At 35.8% G+C, this 13896-nt stretch overlaps 1 protein-coding gene across 1 annotated transcript; it reads right to left on the bottom strand.

The window, feature by feature from the left end:
- Positions 1-5594: 5594 nt before the first annotated feature.
- Smp_169460 (rab, putative) lies at positions 5595-13421 on the bottom strand (the record flags this gene model as incomplete). The annotated part of the gene is made up of 6 exons (XM_018790694.1): positions 5595-5693; positions 12230-12355; positions 12391-12506; positions 12987-13062; positions 13150-13244; positions 13343-13421. The coding sequence occupies 6 exons, from the start codon at positions 13419-13421 to the stop codon at positions 5595-5597; spliced, it is 591 nt and encodes a 196-aa protein (XP_018646089.1).
- Positions 13422-13896: the final 475 nt, after the last annotated feature.

Raw genomic sequence — 13896 nt, 5'->3', positions numbered from 1 at the left:
GTTTCTGTCCAACAATCATTAAGGCTTTTTCATAACCTACCGGATGACTTTATTATCAATTCAGACAACATTAAAATAGATGGTGATTTGCCATATGTAACAAATAACAAATTATAAGTAGATTGACTAAAGTTGGACATACCATTGGATACCGGCTTAGTGGTCTAAATGTCAAGCGTTCGCGCGCGAGAAAAAAGGTCTTAGGCTCAATTCTCGGTTACGAGGTCGTTGATACTCACTATTGATGATTCCAAACCTGAGACGAAACGACCATCCAGTACTTCCAGGTTTCCGATAACAGTTTAACTTAGATTTGTTCAGGGTTTCAATCAAATTGCGAACACTAAAATTATTGCGTCTTCATTATTCACTTTTTCTCAGTTTGGGATTTCTACAAATTACAGTTGATTTAGAAGCTATTTGCAGTTAGATCTGCTTTTCATAACTGTGTGCTTTGTATCCTCATTATGTGGAGATCTAGTTGGAGTCATTCATAGTTTGGGTTGCCTATGACAGAAGTTCTCTGAGTAACTCAAACTTAATCATACAGATTTGAAGGGCAAAAATGAATGGGTGACGCTTGTCAATCAATTAGCTTACATAATCTATCATCTGATTTGCAATAAACCCCCAGTATTTTGTATTTTTACATACGATTAAGCTCATGGTTTCGCAAATTTAATGGACAGAAACTGTCTACACATACTATAAAAGTACGGAAATGTAGAGTATCACACAAAGATACGACCGTTGTTATATCTGCCAAATTTATTGGTAAAGGGTACGAAGGGTTTCAGTGCCGATAAATATGTCCAGGCTAGTAGGAATTCTCGCCGTCCATACTTCCAAACTGTCGAAATCCCCCTCTCTCGCTATATATATATATTCATGGTCGGGGTATATTTTTATATGTTTACACACCTCATCGAATGACAATTACAAGTTGTCAGCTAAAATAAGAAATCACAATACTATCAGGTATTCTGATGAACAAAGAATGAAAATATCATATATGAGGGTAATTTCAAAGTCATACAGTTTATCTTACAAATCTTGGAACTTATCATTCAAATGAATCATGAGGGAAACAATGTCCTAAGTGACGTTTCATTTTCAGAGCAGGTTATTCGTTCTGGATAACGACATCAACAGGGACTATTTCAAGTGGAGGTTGGATTATTAAAATAACTTTTCTGGCCCTTAATCATTCTGTCCAAATCACTTTGTTTGAGAATGGTTGTCTTCTTAGTCTCTCACCTGGACATTTACTTATCCTTTTTGCATTCTTATTGACTATTCTGTCATGTTGACATCCTGGTGTGTGATTGATTGGTTTTGTCCGTGTAGATTGATAAACTGGACCTTTACTGATGTGTCTGTCGATTGCAGATTGACCTAGTTGCAATGTTCCCAAGAGTTGGGTGTCGTGTTTTACTGCTATCATAACTCACTAAAGAGATTTCAATCAATTTTCTCTAGATTCTTGTTACGTGAGTCATTCTCTTCTCAGATTATAGAGAAAACAATCTAGATCCTTCTATTGAGAACTGTGTTCACCAACACATTCTGTCATCTATCCATTTTATAATCTATGTAGAAATACCGTTCGCTAACCGATCGTATTCATAACGAATACGATCGGTTGGTGCACGTGGGCTCCAGTATCCTGATGGAACGAATGACTCGTATTCATAACGAAGTTTAAGCTACATACTGAAAACTACTTGTAAGTAGTAGAAAAATGAAAAGCTAATACGACAAGAACTTGGCTTACAAGTTGTGTTTAAGTAAATGAATTCTAACTAACTTATGTTAAAGACAGTATCTTAATTAAATAAAATGAACTTTACATATAGTTTCCCCTTCATACCATGGTAATCCTAGTAAGGCGTTGCCCAATAGACTTTTTATTGTCAATATTTAGGGATTTAATTATTCTTTGTAGGCTTTTGTTTTGCCAAGCACTTCATAATTTGAATCCCAGTTCCAATGACTTTCTGAATTCCGCACAAAAACCCTGGTAGACTTTATCTTCATCATCTTTAGCTCTTCCCTATATTGTTGTTTCACCTGATGCATAGATGAGATGATTCTTTATCTTCGTAGTTAATATTATGAACTAATCTCGGTGAAATAGCCATTAGAACCAGGAAGCTTTCGGCAGCTGTTTTGTCTTGGTATGAAACTCCCCAGAATTGCGCACCACGACTGTACCACCAAGGACCGGATTCAGGATCTTCTTTTGTGCATGCAGACGTTTTTCCTCTAGATGACTTATCCTAAAACCAAGGATTTGCATGATAACTTCAATCACTTCACGATATCGCGCTACTATGTTTTTATGTTCTGATCAGGGTAGCTGTATCATATTTGATACGGTAGGAATTCACTGATCAAAGTCTCATTAGAACTCCAACACATGGTTCTTAATAACTAATAGGTTTGCGAAGATTGGATTTTATAGTTAACATAATTGATTGACCTTAGTAAAATAGCCACTGAAAATTAGTATACACTTTAATTCAATTTGCAGTGGTTTTAGGATTGATCTGTTGCTGATATTTCTGATCAAACTTTAATCAGTCTCAGTTGGTATATGTTCACTCTATGTAGATTGTCTCAAAACAGACAATATAAAAAGTTTATGTATAATAGATGGAAAGTTGCTAGCAGTGTAATTCCGGACACACTTATTTTGTCCCATCTAAAACTGGTACACATCAATTCTGAGTACGTACATCCAGCTTACTTACGCCTGTTATCCCTCATGGAGGGACAAAGGATACTTATCAGGATTCTTCATATAAATCTGTCTTTAAAAATGCTTTCCAGTTGCTATTCATTCTTTTGATGTCTGCTTGCTATTCCCGACGCAGATTGTTCCTTGGTCCTTCATACACAAATTTGTAGTGTAGTCCGTCGTATGAATTCCGTACGATGTTGAAAATCTTTGGTACACCATACTGTCGCAGGAGGTACTCCTAACGGACAAATTGCGAAGATATCTATTTTGTAAAATCATCAACATTGATCTGTCCCGTTCTTCATCTATACTATCCTCATAACAAACATTAAATTGTGTAACTAAGACATTTAACCACAGAATAGTGGAGTATAAAAGATTTGCGAATAAATGTTTCGCTTCAACTCTGGATTGAGCGTTTGTTCTCCATAGTAGGAATTTTAGTGTGAACTTGAAACCGATCAAATTCAATCATGAAAGCAGTGAAATAAATATTGCCATTCTCAATGGATGATGTTCGTCTTATTTAGTGAATTGACTCACTTCAGAGATGAGATCCTAACTCACCAATTCTAACCACTTTTGATCGATTATTGATGTGAAACGTCTCTGTTCTATGGTAACATTAAGAGAGAGAGGTTGATACTACTGAGGATTCCAACACAGAAAGCAGATTCATTGAAATAACACTTGGAAAACACTGTCATTCAAATGAACAACAATTACAAATCTCCTATACTTAAACTCTAATGTGGGGATGAGTCAATGAGGATTAGGTGAGCTACTTCCTCCTTTTGCCACACAATTCAAAACTGAATAAATTTCTCTTACATTATGTGAAAAGGACAATGCACATACACTTGTTTACTTTGTATAGACGTTCTGAGCTATTGTAAACAAGAAATCCCTCATTCTTTAATTATCGAAAATGAATAGATGTATACGTCCAGTAAATAATGTTTTGTTTTGTCTCTTTTCAATTAACATCAGCTGAAAGAGAGCTAACAACAACCATGAAGTAATAAGTAGTTGTATGGTCATCATCTAGGAATCTATACCAGTTCACTTTCATTTATCATTCAAATTATATAAAATCTCAGATTGAATCATTTCCATGGTGGTCTAGCTTCAATTGACTCATGATTTCAACTCCTCAAAACCCCTTCTGATTATAATCATATGTTCACTAGTGACTGACTTCTAGAGATATTTCCTGGAGTTCTAGTGAGAAGTAGTGACCAGTGGAGTTCAACCACGTCTGTTGGGAGATAACAACTCACTGAAGACAATTGGTGAACGGTTGCTGAACTTCGTGGATTAGTTGAAGTTAGACAATAACACCATCGGATTCTGGCTCATTGGTCTATTGGTTAAGTGCTCTAGCGCGAAACTGGTAGGTCCTGGGTTGGAATCTCGCTAGGCGGGATCGTGGATGAGCACTGCTGAGGTTCAACAATAGGACGAAACGGCTGTCCAGTGCTTCTAGGTTTTCCATGGTGGTCTAGCTTCAATCGACTCATGATTTCAACTATGAATCACTTTTGTTTATCATAAAAATAAGAGTGGATTTCTCTAAATTCTAACAGGTAGATGTAACATATATTCTATATTAATACTACCAATTAAGAATTCTAGGTTTGTTCACCAATTTATCCAACTATCAAGCATTATCAATCCGTTATATATAGTGTCTCATTCACTTCATAATATTATTTCTTGTAAGCAAAGATGAATATTGGTTAGCAATGGAATCAACGATGCACGTTAAGTCTTGTTTACGACTCGTCAGATGAATGTACATGCATTCAACAGTTGATGTTCACCTCCGGACCCGAACTCACCACATTTCACTTCAAACACCACGTTATACCACTTAACTACTGACTGCCCCCAAATGCCCTGGTACGTCCGAGAGTGAGGAGAGTCTGCTCTTCCTCTCCAAATGCTCTCATATGGCCACGCGAATATATAGCCTCTGTCAGGGAAGTCCTACTCACTGCCTTCTCACAGTGGTGGGGGTGTTGTTCACAAAAGTGAGAGGACGAAAACCGAATGTCCGGCGCTTTAACCGGGTTGGTGGATGTGGAGGATCCACCTAGGGGAGTTGGAAAACCCTGATTTCAAACCAATGGTGCACATGAGCTCCAGTATCCTGAAGGAACGAATGGCGTATGAACCAACTGTTGGTCACCGACTACCATGGGACTGCACATCTTCACGATGCTCCACCGCCTTGTGGATCAGACCTTTATGTCAAAGGCTCCGGTTGCGGTCCCCTAAGAAAACCACCTGCTTCAGTCTGGGCACCTGAGCAGTATCACAGCCCTCACACAAATCGAAAGAGATTTGTGAGGCGCATATTTATCTGTTGCTTCCTTGTACCAATATTTATGTGTTCAAATAAATAAATAAACAACTACTGACTCCTGATAGCCACTTGCTTGTGCAATGGAGTGAAGTTTGAATCCACTTAATATTGTTTGTTTGTAACTTCCCATTATTGATCAGTATCTTATTGATATATGTTTATACTGTGCGGATTGCTTCGATATTGTCTCAAGTCACAAGCATTATAAGCAAAGATGGATAGTGGCTAGCGCGTTTCATCCTATTTGGGACTCGTCAGCTAGACGTACCTGCATCTGAGAGTTGATGTTCACTCTGGAACTCGAACCCTTCTAATCAAACATATAATCAAAGCAATACAAAGTGAATTATTATTATTATTATTATTACCATATACATATATAATGTGTTAAATGTTCAATAGTTTCAATATCATTCATAGTTTATAGATTAACATGGTATAACATTTACATTAAGAGTATGTATCATTGTTTCAATAATCAATTTAACGATGACAACATTGTACTTGTTTTTTAGATTTTTCACGTAAAACAACGTTATTCTCTTTAATCGTATTTAACTGTTGAGCATTTTTTTCGATAATCTAAAAGAAAAGAAAAGAATGATTGATTAAATGAGATTTACAAGTCAATGAAATGAAAAGAAATGAGGGTGAAGCAAATTGTCAGAATAAAGATGAATTACAATGAAAAGCATGAGTTAATTGAAGGTAGACCATCATGGAATACCTGGAAGCACTGGACAACTGTTTTGTCCTATTGTGGAACTCCTGAGTAGTGCGCATCGACGATCCCGCCTTGCGAGAATCGAACTCAGGACATATCTTTCTCGCGCGCGAGCGCCTAACGACTAGACCACTGAACCGGCCGGCATCCAAAGGTGTTAATGTCTAACTTTAACCAATCCACGATAGGTCCTGGGTTCGAATCTCGCGGAGTGGGATCGTGGATGCGCACTGCTGAGGAGTCTCACAATAGGATGAAACGGCCGTCAAGTGCTTCCAGGTTTTCCATGGTGGTCCATCTTCAATTAACTCATGATTTTAACTATATAAAATTACTAAAATCTCCGCAAAACCCCCTTCTGAAAATCACAATGAATTGAGAATATTCATGTAGTGAATGAGAACACAAGTGGAGACAAACGAATGTATTTGAACACCAAAATTACCGAATATCTTAGTAAAATCTGTGAAGCATACAGTAAATACTTCATTTGCAAAATGTCAATCAATGGTATCAGACTTTTTTGTTCCATCATTTCCACATCAATCATTCTCTGTTATGGATGTCTTCTCTTCGATATTGTTAATCTTCTTCCACCGGGTATTCTATTTTCGGTTGATGATACATACTACTTATATCTATCGACATTAGTAGCACAGACCACACTCATAGTACTGAATATTGAATTATTTATATAACACTAAACTTAAAACACTCTTGTTACTAGCATATTTTAACCCTGTTATTAACTATACTAACTAGAACAGTTGTTTCATCCTATTTAGACCTCATCGTCTGGATTTGAAGACATCCTAATATTGATATTCATAATAAGACTTGAACCAAGTAACAATCACTTCAGTTACTGGACCCATGTGGCTACTAAATTGTCAATTGTTTATGATATTTTTGAAGAATCTGTTAAGAAGGGGTATATATATACCAACTGAGACTGATCAGATAAGGTTTTCAATGCCAACAACACAATAACATAAACATTCAGCAATAACTTTGTGCCAGTTATACACGTCAGTAATGAATTGAAATCTATAATTTGGTGGTTAACCTGTTGGAGTTTAAAGAGCTAAGTATAGTGTGTTCAAGTCTTATAGTGAAAATCAACACTTGAATGTAAGTAACATTTGATTAGTTAAAATTAGTTTTTATTCACTATAACAAACATCATTTGAATAATACTGATTATAATATTTGTAATCTTGAATCAATCCGTATTAATTCAAAAGATTCTCAGAATGTCCTCTCGATGTTATCCATATTCACAGATTTAGTTAGAAGTGAAAATCTAAGATATAAACTTCATATTCTGAGATGGTGGAGAAGATTTGTAGTTCAGGTGAATGATTTTGATAGAGTTTTGTTCTCTGAGCTGGATGGTTTGGTCGTGGAGCTTTCATCGTCCTTTTGAACGACATCATCAGCACAGACTTCGAGTTGAAGTGAAGTGTTCGAATTTCTCCACATGTAGTTCACAACTTGTTCTGTACACCTCGATGTTGATTGGTTCTTGTTGACCTGAAATCTGTCATTGTTTACTTCTTTGTTTTGGTTGTATCTCCCATTGGTTTGATTTGTGATCCTATGTTTCTGCATAACTTTCCTGATTGGTTGATAAATTGATTTGATTTCAATGTGCTTGTTTATTGCTGATTGACTTGAGTGCCAAGCTTCCTAACCTTAACCATCAAATGTTAATCATAATTTGAACTCCTCACACAAGTTTATAACCCTCATTTGGTCCTGGTTGTTAGGTGGACCCTCTCAAGGTTATTCTAGTGTCGCTCAAAGATCGTCCATAAATCATAGTCTCACCGACATTACTTAAGAAATGTATGTTTTCCTGATCAGTCTATTCATTATTTCAAGTTAAATTAGGTTTTAAATGTGAATGAAGATTAGTTAACTGATAATAATCAATATATTTAGTCCCGGTTATTGAATGGGTAGTTAATATCTTCCATAAAACTTTGGAGATATACTTCGTTATTATCAGTACTCTTCAATAACAAACGTAGGTCATAATTATGAGAAGTATTAAATTATAACATCTGAACTATTGGTTACAAACTCAGTAAGCTGAAATTGACACGTTTGCCTGGAAGGTAAGTGATCCCATATTCAGTCTTTGATAAAGTCTTTAGTGTGATTTGATGAAGAGTTCACACTAGGACTATGTATCTATCCATTACCTTTTAATATCCAATCTTTATTTCGTTGAAATGAAGCTGTATTGTAAGTGTTTAACTCCATTTTAGTCGTAACTTACGTGTCAATGGTATACTGATATTATGTCTATTAAATAGTTGTCATATGATGTTATTATATATTGATTGAAATGAATTGAAATGTGTCTATTAGACAATAATGATCTCTACTATGTAGGCTAAACATTTACATGTGACATTCAAATCAATGTAATATTTAAAAAAATGGAAACAATCAAGTTTCATTTTTGTTTCTTCATAAATAAACGGTAACATTATAAACAAAGATGGATAGTGGCTAGTAGTTGAATCCAGGACGCGCGTTTCATACTATTCGGAACTCGTCAGCTGGATGTACCTGCATCTCAGAGTTAATGTTCACTCTGGGACTCGAACTCAGTACCTTTCGCTTCAAACGCCATCGCGTTATTCACTTAGTCCCAGAGTAAACATCAACTCTCGGATGCAGGTATATCCAACTGAAGAGTCCCAAATAGGACGAAACGCGCGTCAAACTGGATTCCACTGCTAGCCAACTATCCATTCTTTGCTTATAATGCTTGTGAATTAAGACAGTATCGAGGCAATATGCACAGTATGCACATATGGCCAATAAGAGACTGATCAATTGCAATCTTGAACATCAATGGGAAGATTCAAACAAGTAATACTAAGTGAATACAAACGGTAACAGTTGTTAACAATTTGATTGCATAACATATGATTGTATAACTTTGTTAAACGACTTGTTTTTGGACTGAATCCTTCAAAGTTAAATATCAAGACATATAAAGTCAATGAATAATTATCATAGATAATGTGAAGGAACTGACATAAAATACAAACTATTAAGGTATTTCAAATGAATTGGTTGAAGTTATATGTTAATAACTTTGGCTGCTAGCCCAATGGATTGGAGCTTAAGCTTTTGCGCCCGGGGTCTGAGGTCCTGGGTTCGGACCCCGCGTGTGCGATCGTGGATGCACACTGATGAGGAATTCTATCCTAGGACGAAATGACCGCCTGATAATTACAGGTTTTCATTGGTGGTCTAACACTGATCTATTCATGATCTCAACCAAATTGGCAATTGAGTAAAATATCACATCTGATAAATAATTTCAAAACTATTTCACTGAATATCAAAGAGATTTTAATAATCTCAGTCAGTTTATCATTCAGTCAGCATAAAGCCCAGAGTAGTGGAAGTAGTGACAATATCAGTGATAGTAGAAAACGTTAGGCATAAGAAATAAAGTTCGAGAAGAAAGAATGAATTTGCCAAATAAAGAAGCATATAGTAGATTTAAAATTCAAGAACTAAATGAAAAAAATGGATCCATGTGTAAAATTGTAATGAATTTTGGGCTATGTCTACCAGTATCTTCACCCATTGGCTATGGTAGTTACACTAAACCTAATCAGGTAGTCTGCAACTACAAATATGCTACAGCTCCATAGTTAGTGACTTCATGGGCTGACACTACTTTTGGTTTGCTCCCACAAGCTTTCTTCCAACTTACTATTATACCGGCAAACACCGCCCATCGAAGATTATAATGTCTGAACATATGTATTAAATGCCCCAATCACAAGAAGCGATGAAGGCTTCACAGCTTCATCAACTGGTTTGGCATACATAATGAATACCCTTTGTTTAACATTAGCATCGTACTCTCAGTGATCCCAACATATTCAAACAACGATTAGAAATCATTCTTGATCAAATACTAGTAGCTTATCAAAATTCCCTTTTTTTCTAGGTCACATTCCACGGTCATAAAGTAGGACAAAGCGAACTGGTACGCAGTAAACTCGTCCTTTAGTTGACAAACGAAGTTCTCTCTTAGATTACAAGTGACGAATTTTACAAAAGTCAGCTGAGCCTCCTGAATCTGTGCCGAGATCTCGTCAGACTCTAGTTCATTAAAACCGATGAGGCTTTCAAGATAAATAAAGTCGTAGAGGCATTCAACTGCTTCGCTTCATACCCTAAAATGGATGGGCTGACGCAGATCAGTTCCGAAACAGGAGTTTACACTTAGGTGGAGAAAATCTTACCCTACATATTGTTTCTTAAGGCCATAAGAAAACTATTTTTCAGTGTGTTCACCAAACAGCTGCTATATTATTTACGTGTTCTAAGTCAACAAGTTAATCTTCTGTTTGAATGTTGAGTATTAGAAAATCAGGCAAAGAGAGCGTTTATGTTTACGACAAAGTTAAATAAAGATGGATAACTTGGATAACCTTAAAGGACACTTATTGAAGTTAACCGTTTTTCATAAGATCTGACCTTGCCGCTAGTGTTCGTGTGGAGGGCCTGTACACAGTTAGTGTACTTTTATAGTACACCGTCCAGTGATAAACACTTCTATAAAACCTATCGATCAAAAATTGATTTGATTGCAAACTTTTGTAAATTTCTGTTGTTGATATTAATGAGTATAGCTGTGTTCTCGTTCACTACACTTGCTGAAGGATAATTTCTCTTCAGTTGAAACTCTAAGTAAAGGCCATTTCACTTATAAGATAGTTTGAATATATGAACAAAAGTGTTAGTTGCTGTGTTTGAAGAGATTATAAGTTCATCTAATCTGAGAACTGAATGAAGACTGTGACACGATGACCAATAAGCTAGCTACTCTGATGCGTTCCAACCCCGCTAACTAGAGCGAGAAGTCCAAGTTCAGAAGTAGGAAATATATTCCACAAGAAGCCAGAAGCACGAACAACATCAACAAGCACAAATTAGGCGTATATATGCAGCATAAGAATGTCCCTGGGGAGCGTTACAGAATAACATACTAAAAGATACAACGGACCAATAGCGTTTAAGACCCTCCTAAGTGAGAAATACGACATGAAGGTGAAAATGAGCACTTTTGGAGCGAAAACAAGAGATTTAAATTTTTAAAATAGAATTACAAATATAGGTCATTTTCCAAGTGAGTTCTGGGGATCTTACATCCCCAACATTATTATTATTATCTTACAACATAAATTGTTTAGCCTTTGTTTCGACTTTATATCTTATTATTTTTAAAGAGCAACCAGAAGTGTGATGGTGAAGATTTGTAGCTCAGGTGGGTGATTTTGATGGAGTTTTGTTCTCTGAGCTGGATGGTTTGGTCGTGGAGCTTTCATCGTCCTTCTGAACAACATCATATTTACAAACTTCTGGTAGAAATGAAGTGTTTAAATTTCTCCACATGTGATTCACAGCTTGTCCTGTGCATCTCAAACACTTCACTTCTACCCGAAGTTTGTGCTGATGATGTTGTTGGGAAGAATGATGAAGGCTCCACGACCAAACTATCCAGCTCAGAGAACAAAATTCCATCACAACCAGAAGTGTGTTTAACAACAATTCGAGTCAAGATTTTTAACTAAGAATTTATCAGTCTTATCGTAGGATCTATAAATCCCATGTTTGATCGAATATGAACTCTTGAGTGATCAATCAGAATCAACCATAAAGGCTTACTGACTAGGAATTTTTTCGGCGTGTATCCACATAAATAGAGCCAAAATTGCTAGTTAGTGAGAATTTACTTGAATGAACTCTTTTTCATTGCGTAGATCATGGAACAACAAACCTATCAAACCACAGTTCATTGACTACTCAATCCCTAGTAGCGCTGAAAGCTATCTTTTTTGTCTGAAGAATTATCATATGAAGTATCGGAGGTGTCGAAATCATAGACATTCCCTAGTCTCTAGAATTGATAAAGCCTTTAGTCCTCCTAATGTCGTTCTCAATATCTTTAGGAACTGTCATGTGGAGGCTTTCTGAGCTCTCTTTACTACAGATCTAAATTAGTTTAGACAAGTCCTTCTATAAAGAAAAAAATTTGAACTGTAATGACGTCCCAGGTCAGAATTGACGTCATCTTAAATGGCACAATCCGCTCAAAAAAATAAACTTTCCTATAATTGTGTTTGAATGCTCTCGTTATAAAAATCATTATTGACATGATAAGCAAAGATAGATGATAGCTAGCATTGGAATTCAGGACGCGCGTTTCATCCCACTTCAGATTCGTCAGCTAGATGTACCTGAATCCCAGAGTTGATATCCACTCAGTTGATCAGTCTCTTATTGATATTACTTAAGAGATAATGCTAATTGATTATTAAGATTACTAAGAATAGAAATATGTATAACTTACCAAACTTGCTAGTGTGATAAATGCCTGTCTTACATTCATACCAGTTTTCGCACTAGTTTCTAAATATGCACAATTAATACTTTTAGCATATTCTTCAGCTTTTTGTACATTTACAGCACGTGCTGGCTATAATAAGAATAATTGTATTTTAATTAACCTACTAAATCATTTTTATTGCCAATTATAACTTTAACTAATCTACTACCAGAATGTTGTGCAATCATTTTAATCCACACATTTAATTCTTCAAAACTTTTTTGACAACCAACATCATAAACTGAAAAAGAAAAACATGTAAACAAAAACAGATGAAGGTAGATTATAATGTTGTCAAAATTAGAAACAAAAGATAGATAGTAGTTAGCAGTGGAATCCAAGACACGCACGTTTCATCCCACGTGGGACTTGTCAGCTGGATGTACCTACACCTTAGAGTTGATGTTCACTCTGAAACTCGAACCCAGTACCGTTCCCTCCCAACACCATTGCATTATCCACTCAGCTAATGATTTCTGATAGCCAGCTGACGAGTCTCAAATGGGATGAAACGCGCATCCTAGATTCCATTGATATCCATTATCCATCTTTGTTTAAAATGCTTGTAAATGAAGACTATATCGAGGCAATGCGCACAGTATGCACATATACCAATAAGATACTGACCAGTTGCAGGCTTAAACATCAATGCGAAGTTTCAACCAAACAATACCAAATGAATTTACAGAAGAAAAATTTTTGTTGTTACCTTTCTGCTTACCTACTAAGGCACCTTCTGCATGACGAAAATATGATGGACACATATGATTTCTAAATCTTTCTGTACCAGCTGTATCCTAATGGAAAAGAAACAACAACATCAACAAAAGAAAAGAATTATTGATGTAAAATGATCAATCTGTAACTTGAATCAAAGTACTTACCCATATATAAAGTTTAACTAATTCATTATTCAATCTCATTTCATATAATTTTAAATCGGTACCAACTGTTGAAATAGGTTCATTCTCATCAGATCCTTGAATGAATGATTTTAATAAACTAAATTAATAATAATAATAAGTAGTATTTTATAAGTAGTATAAACTAACCTTGATTTGCCAACATTTGAATTACCAACCAAAATAATTTTAATACGTTTACTTATATTATTACATTCATTAGTACCTTCTAAATCAACAATGTTTGAATCCATTCTTTGCTAAATATAAAGAAAATAATGAATGATGAATAATTTTAGAATGTAAGGGCGAGGATCGCTAAAGCAAAAGCAGCATATTTACAACTGAAAAACATCTGGAACTCAAAACAATTGTCAAACAACACCAAGATAGGAATTTTAAATACGAATGTCAAGACAGTTCTACTGTATGGGGAGGAGGCGTGGAGAACTACGAAAGTCATCATCCAGAAGATACAAGTGTTTATTAACAGTTGTGTACGCAAAATACTTAGGATCTGTTTGTCAGACACTATCAGAAACAAGTTACTGTGGGAGACAACAAACCAGATTCTAGCGGAGGAAGAAATCAGGAAGAAGCGCTGGAAGTGGATTGGGCACAGTTTGAGGAAATCAATCAACTGCATCACAAGACAAGCTTTCACATGGAATTCTGAAGGTCAAAGGAGAAGAGGAAGACCAAAGAACGCATTACGCCGAGAAATAGAGA

Source organism: Schistosoma mansoni, assembly GCF_000237925.1.
Source record: "Schistosoma mansoni, WGS project CABG00000000 data, supercontig 0041, strain Puerto Rico, whole genome shotgun sequence".
Lineage (NCBI taxonomy): Eukaryota > Metazoa > Platyhelminthes > Trematoda > Strigeidida > Schistosomatidae > Schistosoma > Schistosoma mansoni.
Note: the sequence above shows the minus strand (reverse complement) of the source record. Positions and strands in the feature narration are given on the sequence as shown.